This window comes from Panthera pardus, unplaced genomic scaffold (genome assembly GCF_024362965.1).
Source record: "Panthera pardus isolate Hobbes unplaced genomic scaffold, ASM2436296v1 HiC_scaffold_17, whole genome shotgun sequence".
Taxonomy (NCBI): domain Eukaryota; kingdom Metazoa; phylum Chordata; class Mammalia; order Carnivora; family Felidae; genus Panthera; species Panthera pardus.
In genome coordinates, this window is record NW_026526732.1 from 22544046 (window position 1) to 22559814 (window position 15769).

The window sequence follows — 15769 nt, forward strand, 5'->3', positions numbered from 1 at the left end:
AACATTCTCCATGTGCAGTTAAGCTGTGCATGGAGCTACTCTCTGAAGATAAATAAATAAGTCCACTTTTTTTTTTTTTTTGCCTTAGTTTCCTATCTGTAAAAGCAGAACTGATCATTTCAAATGTTTACATAATTCACTGGCAAACTGTGAGAAATGAACTATATTTGTAAGCATTTTTGAAGGTGAAAGGGATATTATTGAAGTATGTATGGCATTCTAAAAAAATAAATCACTTATCTCTAGTCCTATATTTAAAACATAGTTTTGTGGACCTTGATTTTGTTTTAAAATAACCCAGGCACCCAAAAGTACATTAGAAGTTTTTATAGTTTTGAGGCTTCATGAAATCCTTCTCCGGGATTGCTGGGGACAAAGCCCATGTCTGTTAGTATAAGAGACACCTTTGTTTATAGAACCTTAGGGTTGTGACAAAAACTGACACAAGCCAGGAAATGTAAAAGTTAACGGTGGTACTTTGTGCGAAAGGTATGCTACGGGGCTGCTGGTTTTCCACAAAGTCTGGATTTTAAGGACAAAGTTGGCTTTAATTTCCAACTCTCTGGCTTTTTTCAACAAGAGTCATAGTCATACAGCTATTTAAACAAATGTCTTTGAACTTCCTTAACTTAAAGAAGTGACCCTTAGGTTAATGAATGTTGTAAAATGCTTATTGTTTGAGCAAATGAGTTGGTTCCACCTACTGATGTCTGCTCTCTAAGTGCCACAGAAAGGCAGGAAGACTAAAGTCTCACACAAGAAACCCAAGATATTTTCACTCTTACCCCACGCTGACTATTCTCTGAGGTCAAGAATGGCCATCTTTCCTTTGATCCCCTTATTTAAAATGCCCTAAATTAAGCTGATTGTAAAAAAGGGATGGCTGCCAAATTTCCCTGACTGAGCAAGTAACACCCAAGTACATGAAATGCAAACAGAGGCCTCCAGCAGGTGATAAATTAAAGGCAAGTTGGGTGGATGAAGTTTTAAGCCGGTCCTGGTCAATGCTCTGGAACCTACGTGGATGTCTCTCCACAGGAAGTGGATGAAGGGAATACAGAACTCGCCACCACACAACACAACTGTCCCACCAAGAGGCGCTTCGCTTACAGGTCAAGGAGGGCCTCCGGTAGGATAGACAGAACATTTTTGTATATGACACAAGATCTTTGTGGTTCTAATAATATTGTACTTTCGCAACAATCAGTTCTCTTAGTAACACATAGTAACACACAAAGCAAAGGAAACCTGCTTTGTCTGAGCAACTTCATTGTATCTCCCTCAGACGGCTGGGTCTTAACAGGGGTGTGCAGGGAATCATCTGGGAAACTTTTTTTTTTTTTTAGTTCTGCTATCCCTCTTTCCCCATGGGAGATTCTGAATTAGGAGGTGTAATGTGGGGCTGGGATGGTGATTGACAGATACATACATACATAAATGTATAGGAAGAAAGACAGATGATAGATAGAGAGTAAATGGTAGATTGTAATTCTAAAGTGATTTTGATGGGTTCTACTGTTCTCTTAAGTGATATATGGCCACATCATTCAACTGCCAATAAAAACTAATTCATACTTAAAAAAACTTTTGTAACATTTATTTATTTTGAAAGACAGAGAGAGACAGAGCACTAGTTGGGGCAGGGGGTTGGAGACAGAGAGAGAGGGACACCGGAATCCAAAGCAGGCTCCAGGCTCTGAGTTGTCAGCACAGAGCCCAACACAGGGCTCGAACCCATGAACCGTTAGACCACGATCTGAACTGAAGTCAGACGCTTCACCGACGGAGCCACCTAGGCACCCCAATTCATACTTTTTTTTTTTAATGTTCTTATTTACTTTTGAGATAGAGCATGAGCAGGGGAGATACGGGGGCGGGGGGTGGCCAGAGGATCTGAAGTGGGCTCCACACGGACAGCAGAGGGCCTAATTCATACTTTCTACATAATTAGAACACAATAAAAGATACACCTCGGGCTTTATTTCAGCCAGTTTATTCGTTTGCCCTCTTACTGAAAATGTATCCTCTGCCAGGTGCTGCGTGAGGTCATGAGTTCACAAAGAAGACGTGGCCCTGTCTTGAGGAGTATGTGGCCCTCGTCAAATAGGCAGACAGATAAAATAACACTACGGTTTACCTGATACGTGCTGTCATTGTGTAGGAGAGTGTTCTGTGGGAGTCGAGGGAAGAGAACACTAATTCTATCCAGAATGACAGAAGATTCCACAGATGAGGGGACACTTGGGCGGGGTCTTACTCAAAGAGGAGACTTTTCAAGGTGGTGACAGGGGAAGAAGAGAAGCCAGAGCCTTCCACAGAGAAGGATCAGAGCGTTGAATTGTGGGTGTTTCTAGAGTGTCTGGAGAAGTTCAGAACGGCCAGTGCACCGGATGTGTGAGTAGGGGGATGAGAAGGGCAGTTAGGGTGGGGATACGAGGAGGGTGTGTGCAGGGGAGATGGTACTGGCAAACCAAGAAGGGGGCTGGACCCTTGGAAGTCCCCTTTGTCATTCCGAGGGAGGGGGAAGGCTCCACCCAGTACTTGATGTTTTGTTCGTGAAAACATTTAGAGTTAAAAACCCTGTCACTTTTTCAAGTGATCCTCACACAGCCACATGACACAGTTAAGTGAAATATTGCAAAAGATGGCTTTATTGAATGTTATTGCTTCCATTAAAAGGTACGCATTAAGCCTAGTGTAAAAAGCACCATCTATTAACCAAAATATTCAGAAAACCAGCTTATCAAACCCTCCCTTTGCTTTAATATTTAAGATCAGCTCAAAATGATCTTAAACTCATTCTGAGGGGTGTGTGTGTGTGTGTGTGTGTGTGCGTGCGCGTGTTTGGAGGGGAGAAGTACAAGGTGGAACAGGACCTATTTCTCTATCACTAAAAAGCAGGACGCCTGTGGTGAGTCACATGATATCGCAAATATAGCATCGGTGTCTAATAGTGACTCTGACCCAGCCAGTCGGCACAGATACACAGTTAGTGATGATTAAATCATAGCAGTGCTATTTGGGGTCTAATAATGTACCTCTTTTGTTATATAAAACTTGACAGGGGATGTTTAACATCTCTTATTAGTGAAAACTCACACGTAAACGCTCGCTAGAAATAGTTGCTGCCACTGTAGTGAATCTTCACTTGATATTTAATTTACTTGGGAGACACTGGAGGAGAACACAACCTTCCTGATTAGGAAGTAGGTGATTAAGTCTCTCCAGAACGGCCAGATCATTCTCCAAAAGGTTGTATCACAGCAAGCCTGGATTCCGTCTGCTTTATTAGTATCCTGATATGTCATCCAGAAGCATGCTTTTGCCTCTGCTTTCTTCTTTCAGCTGCATCCTTAGAGGTTTCATTCACTCTCAGAGCAGAGAAGTCCCCAGCACAAATCCTCAGCTAGACTGACCTACTCAGGGAGAGGGAGAGGGGAGGGGTCAGGGAGAGGAAGAAGGGAAGGGGGGGAGGGGGAGAGGGAGGGGGAAAGAGGAAGGAAAAGGAGGGGAGAAGAGCTGGCTTCTTACTCCTACTAGGTAGGTATTGTTGTGGATCTGTAATAGTGGTTCTCACCCCCATTTTCCATTCGAATATTCTGGGGAACTTGCCAGCAAACACCAGTGTCCTGACCCCACTCTGGGGACTCTGATCTAATTCGTCCAGGGGCAGGCCCAGAGATTGGTATATTTTAAAAGCTCTCCAGGTGATTCTAACGGGTGGCCAAATTTGAGAACAAGCACTCTAACTCTTTGGAGGACACAACAGACGGCTCTGATGTGCCAAATGGCCTCAAGATGCCTACAATTTGGTTGGGGAAACAAAAAAAAACAACCCTCAAGTGGAGAGTAATCTCACCTAGACTACCATTAAGTACAAAACTGTGTGGTGAGTTCTGCTAGTGCCCTGAGAAAAGGCAGGGCTCTAAGACCAGTCTGGAAGACATCACGAGGACGGCGTGTGTGCTGGGCCTTGCAACGGGGCTGAGATTTCATTAAGTTCCCTCTTCCCATCCCCACTGCCACCACCCCAACCAAGTGCCTTCTAAGAGGATTTCATTCTTGGGAGCCTCCATCTTGCCTCTCTTCTCTCCATTCTTCTCATTTTTATGCCTTGAAATCCTCAGTCCTACCATGCCATGCCTCTGCTTAAAACCCTTCAAAGGCTCCCGAGAGCTTGTGGAACTATGTCAAATCTCAGACACTCTATGATTGGCCTGGTGCTCTTTCTCATTACCACCCCTAGCAAGATGGCCTTGCCTTTGTTCCTCAAATGTCCCGATTCCTTTCTTGCCTCGGCGCTTCTGTATCTGCCGGTCGCTCTGCTTGGACACTTGTTCGCTGGCTCTCAAGGGACAGATTCCTTTTCACTCCTTAGGTCTTGGGTTACATGTCATCTTCTCAGGGAGGCTGTCCTTGACCAGCCAGTGGAGAGCAGCGCCTCCACCCCAACTTCATTCTCTATGCATGTACCAGTTTATGAACTTAATAGCACTAATCACAACCCAAGTATCTCATCTATTCATTACTAACTTTTGCTTTCTCTGCTAGAATAAACTTCTATAACAAGCTCTGTCTTGTTCCCTGGTATCCATGCTAATGAGCACAGTGCCTGGTACAGAGTTGGTGATAAAGAAATAGCTGGATTTATGGGGGCTCCTGGGTGACTCTGTCGGTTAAACGTCCGGCTTCGAATCAGGTCATGATCTCGCAGTTCGTGGGTTTGAGCCCCCCGCATCAGGCTCTGTGTTGACAGCGCGGAGCCTGGAGCCTGCTTCAGATTCTGTGTCTCCCTCTCTCTCTGCCCCTCCCCCACTCATGCTCTGTGTCTATCTGTCTCTCAAAACTAAATAATAAAAAAATGTTAAAGAAAATCTTTAAGTAAAAAATTTAAAAAAGATTGATTATAAGTATTAATGATGTAACACATGTAAATACTTAAGTATTTACATAATAGGCATTCAAAAAAGGTAAGTATTCTTCCTTTCAAGATATTTATTTATTTATTTATTTATTTATTTATGTATGTATTGAGAGAGACAGAGAGAGCATGCTCACAAGAAGGGGAGGAGCAGGAGAGGAAGAGAATCTTAATCTTAAGCAGGCTACATGCCCAGTGTGGAGTCCAATGCGGGGCTTGACCTGGTGACCATGAGATCACGTTTTGAGTCAGAATCAAGAGTTGGATGCTTAACCAAATGAGCCACCCAGGTGTCCCTCAAGACATTTAATATTTAGTTAAATATGATTTGCCTTTGTTATATATGTTCTTGATGCCTGATGTATAAAACAGAACTTTGAAGTTAACTTTTTCCATATAAAAATCTCCTAACATCCATTTTTAATATATAAAATGTTAGTCTGGATGAATAAAATTTACACATTATTCCTAATTTCATAGATGTAATTGGATTACGAGGCTAAGTGTAGCTTCCTTTCCTTCTTTTCTGCATCTGATGGTGATGCTAATTTGCAATGAAATGCCCCAAAGCCTAGAAACAAGGAAGGAGAAATCCTGGACAGAGATGACACAGACATTTAATTTCAAAATAATCAAGGTTTGATATTTTTACAAGTGAATAGTGTGCTAGTTCCCCAAAATGGCTTATATATGAGAAAACAAAGAAGAATTCAGGAGTGGAAGAATAAGGCAAAAATGAAAAGCAAAAATGAAAATGAAGAGATTTTAAGTGGTTCCCAAATTTGAGTCATACACCTGTTACTAGGCATCCCCTCAGGGCCTGTGGTTAGTATGACTGGGAAATGCTACAATTTATATTCCATCTTGGGAATTCACAACAAATAATAGCACAGGCAAGGAATTATGTGCTAATTCTATGAGCATGTTAAGAAAATCTGTTTAACAATGTCAAACTCAGCAATTCCCCAAATTGCCTGAATACTTAATTCTCTCTCTCTCTCTCTCTCTCTCTCTCTCTCTCTCTCTCTGTGTGTGTGTGTGTGTGTGTGTGTGAGAAAAGGGACTGAGACTTAATTAATATCCTATGGCATTAATGTGCAATGGCATATAATTTAGAAAATGTTGGGTAACTGATTTCTCTTCTCTGCCACAAAAATCCTTTCTTGTTGTTTCTCCATAGTTTTTCCAATGCTCTTCTTGACCCAAGCAAGCCATTTGACAAGAATTCCTATTTTATCTTATGGATATAGAAAAATGCATTTTGCCTTTGGAATGATGAGTGGTTGCAAAGAAAAAAAGAAGACACTCAGACTTAGGGCGCCTGGGTGGCTCAGTCAGTTGAGCATCTGGCTTCGGCTCAGGCCATGATCTCACAGTTCCTGAGTTCGAGCCCCACCTCGGGCTCTGTGCTGACAGCTCAGAGCCTGGAGCCTGCTACGGATTCTGTGTGTGTGTCTCTCTCTCTCTGCCTCTCCCCCAGTTGCACTCTGTGTCTCTTTCTCTCAAAAATGAATAAACATAAAAAAAAACCCCACTCAGAACTAATTCTAATGATGGGGTGGTGAGGGGACAAAAATCCAAAACTTTGTTTTAGAAACAATGACTTTGTCTTCCTTCTCCACGCTCTTAAGCCAAGACAGTTGGTTTATTCCCAGGAGGTCAAAGTTACTCCAAAATGAGAGTAAAAACTCGGAATCAGACCTATAAATACAGAGAATAAACCAATGGTTGCTAGAAGGTAGGGGGTAGTGGAGGGGCAAATGGGTGGAGGGGAGTGGGAGACATAGGCTTCTAGTTATGAACTGAATAAATCACGGGAATAAAAGGTACAACACAGGGAATATAGTCAATTATACTGTAGTAGCAATGCATGGGGACAGATGGTAACTGCACTGTGGTGAACACAGAATGATGAATAAACTTGTGGAATCACTATGTTGTACACCTGAAACTAATGTATTATTAAGTGTCAACTGGGGCGCCTGGGTGGCACAGTCGGTTAAGCGTCCGACTTCAGCCAGGTCACGATCTCGCGGTCCGTGAGTTCGAGCCCCGCGTCAGGCTCTGGGCTGATGGCTCGGAGCCTGTTTCCGATTCTGTGTCTCCCTCTCTCTCTGCCCCTCCCCCGTTCATGCTCTGTCTCTCTCTGTCCCAAAAATAAATTAAAAACGTTGAAAAAAAAAAAAAAGTGTCAACTATATTCAAACAAAAAAATCTAAGAAAATTTAGTGCCACTTCTTGGGACTTTAATGTACATTTTATGTACATGAACCTGTATTTCCTTAGACGTTTTTGTTTTAAAGGACAGTGATTTCTATAATAATAATGGCACTTTGAAAATAGACATTCCAAAAAAGCAGATTCTTTATTAAATCTTAAGCTATCCCTGAGAAAAATATCTTCATATGAATCTAAGGTGCTCTTAGATTCACTTATAGTTCACTTATTTGATGAACTATAAAATGCTACAACAGCACAATGGACTTCACAATAAACTCAAAGAAAAATACTGTAATTACCTGCTTTATAGTGAATAAAATATTCAATAATTATTTTTAGGATGTAAGAGGCACTTCAGAAAATAAGAATCAATTCCTTTTTTTAATTAAAAAGAAAAGCTATTCTAAATTTTTATTAAGTTTGTTAGAAGAGCTAGCAACATTTCCCTACGTTGAAGCTTTTAATCCCAACCAAAAAAATGCATACCCAAGTACACATATAAAATGCAATATATGCATGCAAATGTATGCATTTGTATGTATATATAACATTATTATATTTCTAAAACATTGCAGTTGACAAAATTATAGCTACTAAGACCAAGATATCATGAAAGTAGGGGATTAGAGGGAACAAATTTAAATTGCACCAAATATAGTTTTCAAACGTAGTCAAATGTCCTAGAAAGCATTCATTTCCAAAACAAATGAATTCACACAGAAATGTTGCTCCATTAGGTAATCATTCTCCTCAGTGACTGCCTTCAGTTGTTCAGGAACTTGGCTACGGCAGCCTGAAGTAGATTTTCCTATGAAAATTTTTTGAATCAGTTTGAAATAAAATGTGTTTGTGCTTACGTTTTCTTATATAACAGCCTGGCCTTTACCAAAATTATTTCAGTGCTTAGGGGCATGTTTCTCTGGGCCTGGTCTTATCTCCATCTGTGTTGAAAGATTGTCAAGTAGCATGTGAAAGTCTCCTTTCTCTCCATCACCTATGGATCCCCCACAGGCTGGGGGGAAGGAGGCAAGGAAGCATTAGTTGCTGTTGGGTTTCCTGAGATGAACAAAGATAAAGAGATTAAAATAGAAAATATTTTAAATTGGGGCGAAAAACAAAAAATCTTGCATTATCTCAAATCCATGGTTAATAAGGAATTTCGTGTGTGCACGTGTGCCTGTATACGTGCGTGTGTGTGTGTGTGTGTGTGTGTGTGTGTGTGTACCTTTTAGTGGATGAAAAAGTCATCAGTGAACAACTACTAAGGCAAATGGGTAACACAGAGGTATTTCAAACTCAGCAAGTCAAAACAGAATTCATTGTTTTTCTCTTAAAACTCCTCTGGTATTTCGTAGTATAGGATTATTACTATTATCTTAGATTCTCAAAGTAGAAACCTCAAAGTTCTGCTTTGATTGGTCTACTTCTCCCTTCCTCCTTATCCACTCATCATGTTCTTTTGATGCATATCCAATGCACTCGTCAATCCTAGTCCTGGTTTCACCACACATCAATTTCCAGCTATGTTCTTGGGACAGCCACCTGACTGGTGTCTGATTCTAACTGCCTGCCTTCCCACTCCATCGTCACACTGCTAGCTCCATACTGCTAGAGCATATATTTATTCACAAAGCAACGTCGCTTCAATTTTTTGGTGGTTCTTTAAACAGCCAACATGCATTGAGAACTACCATATGCCGGCCATTGTACCAAATTTTAAGTGTAGTACCTAATTTTTCTCTTCATAACACCCTATGAGATGGATACAGTTATTGTTGGCACTTACCAATGAGAACATAAAGGCATAGGGTTTATATACCTGGTTTGTGGTTCCGGTAGGTGGCAGTGCTAGTGGTCATCTCAGATTATCAGATGCTCTTGATCATTCCATTATAAACCTTTCCTCAGTGTGGTTGCCAAATGACCCTCCAGTCTTTTTCACAAGGAGCTAGCAGACTGTGAATTTCTCATATTCAGTTATTGTACACCAAGGGTCAAGAGTCTTTAAGGCCCTGGGCTAGATAGAATGTAAGGTGAGGGCACGGTGGCTCTCATAGCTTCCAGCTCCCTTTCCCAACTAGGGTGCCCCTCAGGACCCACAGATGGTAATGGAAGTATCTTGATCGCAAGCAATGAAACATTCGCCCAACAAATGCTGCAGAACTTTTTATAATACTCTGCCCCTGTGGGATATGGAATGACATTTCCCAAACAATGTTTTTCAGACATAATCACACACTACGAATCAACTTTGTAACATCTCTTTCCACGACTCATTCGACTCATTCGTGAGACCACTTGAGGAAGGGTAGGGAGGGGAGCAGTGAGGGGATACAAAGGCAGGGACAGGATAACTTGGGTCACAGCTGTCGTCACAGACTTGTTTTTATCAAGGACTATCATTTGAGTTGTTACCAAATTTATAAGAAGAAATAGTTACATAAAAAACAGGAGAAGAAAAGGTTAGACATTGCTAAAACTGCCCTGACATATTCCACATATGCTGTTTGATAAATATTTTATTGTTATTCCAGGAAAAGCTTTTAAAGGAATACATAAGCCAGCAATTATGGGGAAGGGATGTCTCCTTCTCAGAGATAGTAGGAATGCCAAAGACAGCTCTTTGCTGCGAAGGAAAGGGTGGACCGACTCACAATGGCATGCTTGGGGAAAGGTGCACAGACGTACCGAAGGAGCCAAAGTCCCGGGCAGTAACTCTTCCTTGCGTGTGAACAACAAAAACCACACAAACATCTCCGGTGCAATGTTCTGTGTGATCTGGATAAATCAGAGACACTTGGCTTTTGTGTGTGTGTCCTCCTGGCTGTGTTTCTGCCTAACAAGTATCCGAACCCTGACGCAGAAAGCCGTGCTTGAGGAAGGCCTGGCTCCTTGAAACTGATGGTTGAATGGTTAGGACGATGCCCAGCTCTAAACTGTAGCCTCTGATAGATATTGAGGGCCTGAACCCACTGCTGACTGGAAAAACTTAGGCAGATATTCAAAGTCATTATCTTATTCAAATTAAATTGGAGACATTCCAGTGCTCCAAGCTAACTGGGTGTCTTGGTATAATGCTAAACACATTTCCAAGGGTTTTGTTTGTTTTTGTGGGTGTTGGTTTTTTTTTGTTTTTGTTTTTTTTTTTTGGCTACTTATCAGTACTATCTTAAATACAATTTATTGAAGTGTATGTGTCTGATGGATGTTTACATTTCCCTGTTATAAGAGAGGCTGTTTACGTCATCAAAAAATTACCATGAAAAGTGATCACTGACAGCCAATTGGCCATTATAAGAAGACGTTATTTCTGAAATATTCGAACAATGTAATTTAAGAGCCTGTTCTTCCACTCAAAGGTATACATGCCTAGATTGGAGATTTCACCTAAAATTCGAAATGATATGGAAACCTCTCCTTTAAAAGCCACTTGACACAGTACACAAATATTCTTCAGTGTGTCAGGGACAGAGGTATTTTATTAATGGCATTTAAAAGCATAAACGAATGTTAAGTACAAACTGAGAAAACATTTATCCCCCTAAGCTATAGTTCACCAAAAAGTAAATCATAACCCTCAGCATTTTTGAAGCCTATAAAAAGGCTCCTACAGTAGTTTCTCTTCTTTTCTTAAATGGCCTTTAAATAAATATATGAGTCAGTTAAGAAAGCCATTTACTTGAATTGAAGTGATAATTCTGCCAGGACGTCAGTATAATTAATTGTGGGTAGCAGAAGTTTTAAATGAGGCTACATTAGAGATTCTATGTTGTTTTTTTTTTTTTTTCTCACTCTACCTCTATAATTAGAGAAGTTTTGGGTGGATCTTGAAATTGTGACTTGTCATGGAATATCATGTCTACACGCACTTGTGACAGGCCTTACAGCATATTCTTTAATGACCACAATGGGGGGTATAATGCACAGACATATATATTGTATGCATATACAGCAATCCAGCCTCCTTCCTACTACTACTATTGCTACTCTACACATACACACTCACACTCACACACTCCCAACACACGCACACTCCCCCTCACACTTGTTCTGTTTCGTTCACAACCCTGAAATTTTCATCCCTAAGATTGCACTGTTCCAATTTACTTCAACGTCTTCCACATCAAATACAAAGTTATTTTAGTCACAGACTTTTATTCCTGGTAAACTATTTCATAAAAGAACTCAAACCACCCTGCCTTCAAAATTTCTGCTTGCCTATGCTACCTGCACCGAGGACTGAAATAACCACATTTCATAAACAAATACGCTTTCCTACAAATGGGTGGTCTTCCTGTGTAGGATGTGTTTCAAAGGGTGCATCCTGTCAGCACAGCCGACCGTGTCTCGAGGCACTGTAAGGCATCACTAGAAAACTGACACCAGCTGAGAAACTGAACGAGTGAGTTTCAGGAGACAGAGAATCCATAACACATTTGGGAAAAATCTGCATTTCGTGTCAATAACATTGAAACGAGGGGTGTATACCTTCTAAAAGTTCACTATGGCAAAGAAGAAAAAAGTTCTACACAAGGAATCGTTTTATGCTAATCATTTAGCTGGCATTAGAATATTCCAAGTTATATCTGTCTAGCCGTCAAGTAAAGATATTAAAAACAAATACAGTTTTAAAAGGTACGCACATGATCGGCCACTAATGTCTATACGCCAAAATTAAAATCTCAGAGGATACTGAGACATTTTCTACATTTTCATCCTAATGGGAAGATAAAGCATAAGACACAAGAACGTGTCTGCTGGGACACTGGGCATATTGTAACGCTGAACAAAATGTTTGATTAGCTCATTAACTCCATCCACCTTTTGTCACCCCTTCCTAATAGTTTTTTCATTTAACTAGATGCATTTTTCACCCTCTGTTCGGAGCACAAAAGGATCAAACAGCACAATTCCTGCAGCCTGAGATATGCTAAATATGCTAAGCGTAAAAATGCTAAATAAAATAGCAGCGCAGTCTTGGAATAGGTGAATGGGGAATTAGGATCTGCGTGCTCAATCTGAACTTCAAAGCAAACACTGCTTGCCTAGTGGACAATGCAGCAGGGTTAACACATTACACATCTCCAGGTCTTCAACATTTAAGTGCAGCACAAGACCAAAAAATAAGCAAACCTTTTGCAGCAAAGGCTGCAGATCGCAAAGGAGCCCAGAGGCTATGAAGGATTCACGCTTTACCTACCGGCATTGTCCATGTCTCAGGAGTGGCGAGGCGAGTTCTGTAGCCTGGCAGCCGGGGAGCCCCAGCTCTTCTCCTGGCTAACGAAGCACCCTGCCCTTCTGCTGATTATCAGTCCTTGCTGGCACACAGAGCATACTTCATGCACTGTCTGCAGGAGACACCGCCAGGAAATTTATATCTCCAAGGATGACAAACAGCCATTAGCTCCATTACAGGCTGATTAAGAGAGACTGAGCCTATCAAGTGGATACTTGAATCCACTGGGGTTTTCACCTCTGTTCCAAGCACAGGCGGGGGGTGGAAATCACCGCAATGTGGAGTGTACTGCACATTTCAGAAAAGAAGTGTACATGCGATGCAGAGCACAGGGCTTTTCCAAAAGATGCCAGAGCAAACACGAGCCGGAAGAGGCACAGATAATTAAAAGGTAAAAAGGGATCTTTACAACTATAATAAATTCTCCTTTCTTCGGGGCTGATCTAAATGCGGTCCAGCCTTTATCACTGACATCACTGAATGACTGGGCAACTTTTCAATGTAGAATTTTAAAGTTTGTGGTGGTTGTTGTCCCTGTCATTGGGGTGAGCAAGGAAGAGCAGAAAAACCACCTTAAAATAAAGGCTACCTTTAATATTTCTGCACTAAATAAATGCTAAGAGGCCAAGTATTGTCATTCCATTTTGATTATGTTTTCATCATGACCAGTGTCCCTATTTCTGGTCAGAATTTCTGCCCACCTCTCCTCACAGAGAAATTCAAAGGCATTTCACTAACCATCACCAAGAACACTAGAAATAATTGTCAAAAAGATGTCAGGGGACTCTACTGTATGTTACAGTCCATAGCCACCTAAGTAACAGAAAGCTGGGAATCAAGAAAAATGCATTTACTAACGCAGGAATGTGCATGTCTTGTCTCTAATTTGTGCAAAGACGCAGTCACCTGAAACTACCTATGATACCAAGGCATAATAAGGAGGGGCAGAGAGCTGAAGAAATTGTGTGCCATGCTCTGTGGCTGTTGTGACATTCGATTTTGGGGACAGCACAACTCTGTTTTCTGCATTTTCTAAGATAGACTAAAAACATTTATAGTGGCCTCATTTGACCTATGATACAAGGAATCCATACTACAGCAAGGGCCTACAGGTTTTCTAGTCGACAGGATTTCGAAAACCAGTTCATGGTGTTGTCACACCCTCAGGGTTGTTCAACTGGAAACGCAATTCATTTATTTGGCATTTCTGTATGCCGTTGGAATTCCTGATGACAAAGCACATGCAAATTATTTATAATCCTGTCTTCCATTTTTACAGCTTTTAAGTATTTCTGTTTTTAATGTCACTTTTGGCTTTCCTATAGATTTGCGATCCCTTCATTGTTTAAATTTTTTTTAACATTTGTTCATTGTTGAGAGATAGAGACAGACCGTGAGCGGGGGAAGGGCTGAGAGAGAGAGAGGGAGACACAGAATATGAAGCAGGTTCCCAGGCTCTGAGCTGTCAGCACAGAGCCCGACGTGGGTGGGGCTCCAACTCACAAACCGTGAGATCCTGACCTGAGCCGAAGTTGGACGCGTAACGGACTGAGCCCTCCAAGCGCGCCCCGGAGTTCCTCCGCTGTTTAAACAAAATACTCCATTTGTGAGATCAGCACTAGTAGAACAATATTTTCTTCAAAGAAAAGTTGAAGTTCTCAGGGATTTTACACTGAGATTTTATCCCCATTATTTTAAATTCCGTCACACAATTGTGAGGATTATTAATTTTAAAAAAGCATTCTTCACATATTTTTTAAATGCTTGGATCCCTTAAGACTGAAATCACTGTGGCTTCCATACCTCATCCGCTTGCCCTGATTAAGACTGTCAAGCACCCAGAGTGAGTGCCATCAGGAGAAATCTAGGGCAAGCTAACTAGGAGTTAACAGGGAAGTATGAATGACAAAAGGGAGAGAAACTATTTCATGAAGTCTGGGATTTGGTAAGGAGGAGATAAGAAGTGTCACGACCTGACAGTGCACATTGACTAATATGAATATATTTATATTAGCTCTGTACACAGTTCAAAACGTGGCTCTTGATTATTTTCATTAATACAGTCACCAAATTGTAAATGGATGGTGTGCCAAACGTTTGTTTTGTCGGTCATTTGAAAAACACTTGTTCTCATAAAACACTGATTAGGTTCCAAGGACAGACCATTAAATGCTGCTTAACTCATGATGTGATTTCTGTAATATCCATGATCTCCTACACACAATCCTAAAATCCAGAAAGTTCTGAAAATCTTAAGGTTCTTTCTTTTCTTAAAGTTGGGCCCCAAAATGCGTATGTGGCACCACATGACTTGGCCACATTTGAAACCTTTACTTGTCTCGTTTTGAGTGAATAACATGTTTTACAACAAGATTTTTAACGTTATAGCTCTACAAGGGATGGGTGACAAGGCAAGATGGCCCGATGTAATGAAACTAACATCGTGTCTATCAGGAGTGAGGCTATTCACAAACAGCGTAAATTGCCACGGACGAATCTGCTCTGTGTCCCCCTGCATTCGCCACCAGCCCACCACTGCCCCTCTTCCGTTCCCACCTGGCATCAGAAGATGGCAATGTACACTGTATGTTAACTAACTAAAATTTAAAATAAAAAAATAGATAAAATAAAATAAATTTTTAAGAAGATGGCAAAGTAACGATGGAAAAGCACAGTGAGTGGAACACTTTCCTCAAGCTCCAGGGAGAATGCACTCCCTCCGTTGATTTAATTCAGACCTATAGTTAATATGCTCTAGTTGGGGAATGTCTGGATGTAAAATGTTTACCACGCCCTTTCTAAGTGTCCCTGAGGTGCTGTGCAGCACAGTAGTAGCATCAATAAGTCTCAAGTTCTACAGCGTAGAACTTGATGTTTTAAAATCGTTTTTTTTTTTTTAATTTTTTTTTTAACGTTTATTTATTTTTGAGACAGAGACAGAGTGTGATCAGGGGAGGGGCAGAGAGAGGGGGAGACATAGAATCTGAAACAGGCTCCAGGCTCTGAGCTGTCAGCACAGAGCCTGATGCGGGGCTCGAACTCACAGACTGTGAGATCATGACCTGAGCCGAAGTCGGACGCTTAACCGACTGAGCCACCCAGGCGCCCCTAAAATCGGTTTTAACGTTTATTTGTTTATTCTAAGAGAGAGAGAGAGGCAGAGAGAGAATCCCAAGCAGGCTCTGCACTGTCAGAACAGAGAAGGATGCGAGGCTCAGTCTCACAAACTGTGAAATCATGACCTACGCCGAAATCAAGAGTTGGATGCTTAACCGACTGAGCCACCTGGGTGTCCCGTTACAGCATGTTTTAAACATAAATTTTAGTTCCTGTTTTTATGAGCCTTCTAATATGTATATTCCTTAGCTCTCTTCAAAGCACACGAATATGCT

The 15769-nt window shown here is 41.2% G+C and overlaps 1 protein-coding gene across 7 annotated transcripts in view; it reads right to left on the reverse strand.

Annotated features, from left to right (window-relative positions):
- Window positions 1–15769, reverse strand: part of PHACTR2 (phosphatase and actin regulator 2) — a 273198-nt gene that overhangs the window by 184988 nt on the left and 72441 nt on the right. Inside the window, exon 1 of one of the 7 annotated variants that reach the window (XM_019425082.2) lies at window positions 12342–12592. The exons of the other annotated variants lie outside the window; for them this stretch is intronic. Coding sequence (XP_019280627.2) covers window positions 12342–12354 — 13 coding nt within the window. The 5' untranslated portion in view covers window positions 12355–12592. Of the gene's footprint in view, window positions 1–12341; window positions 12593–15769 lie in introns of those variants that run through there. 7 annotated transcript variants of the gene reach the window in all.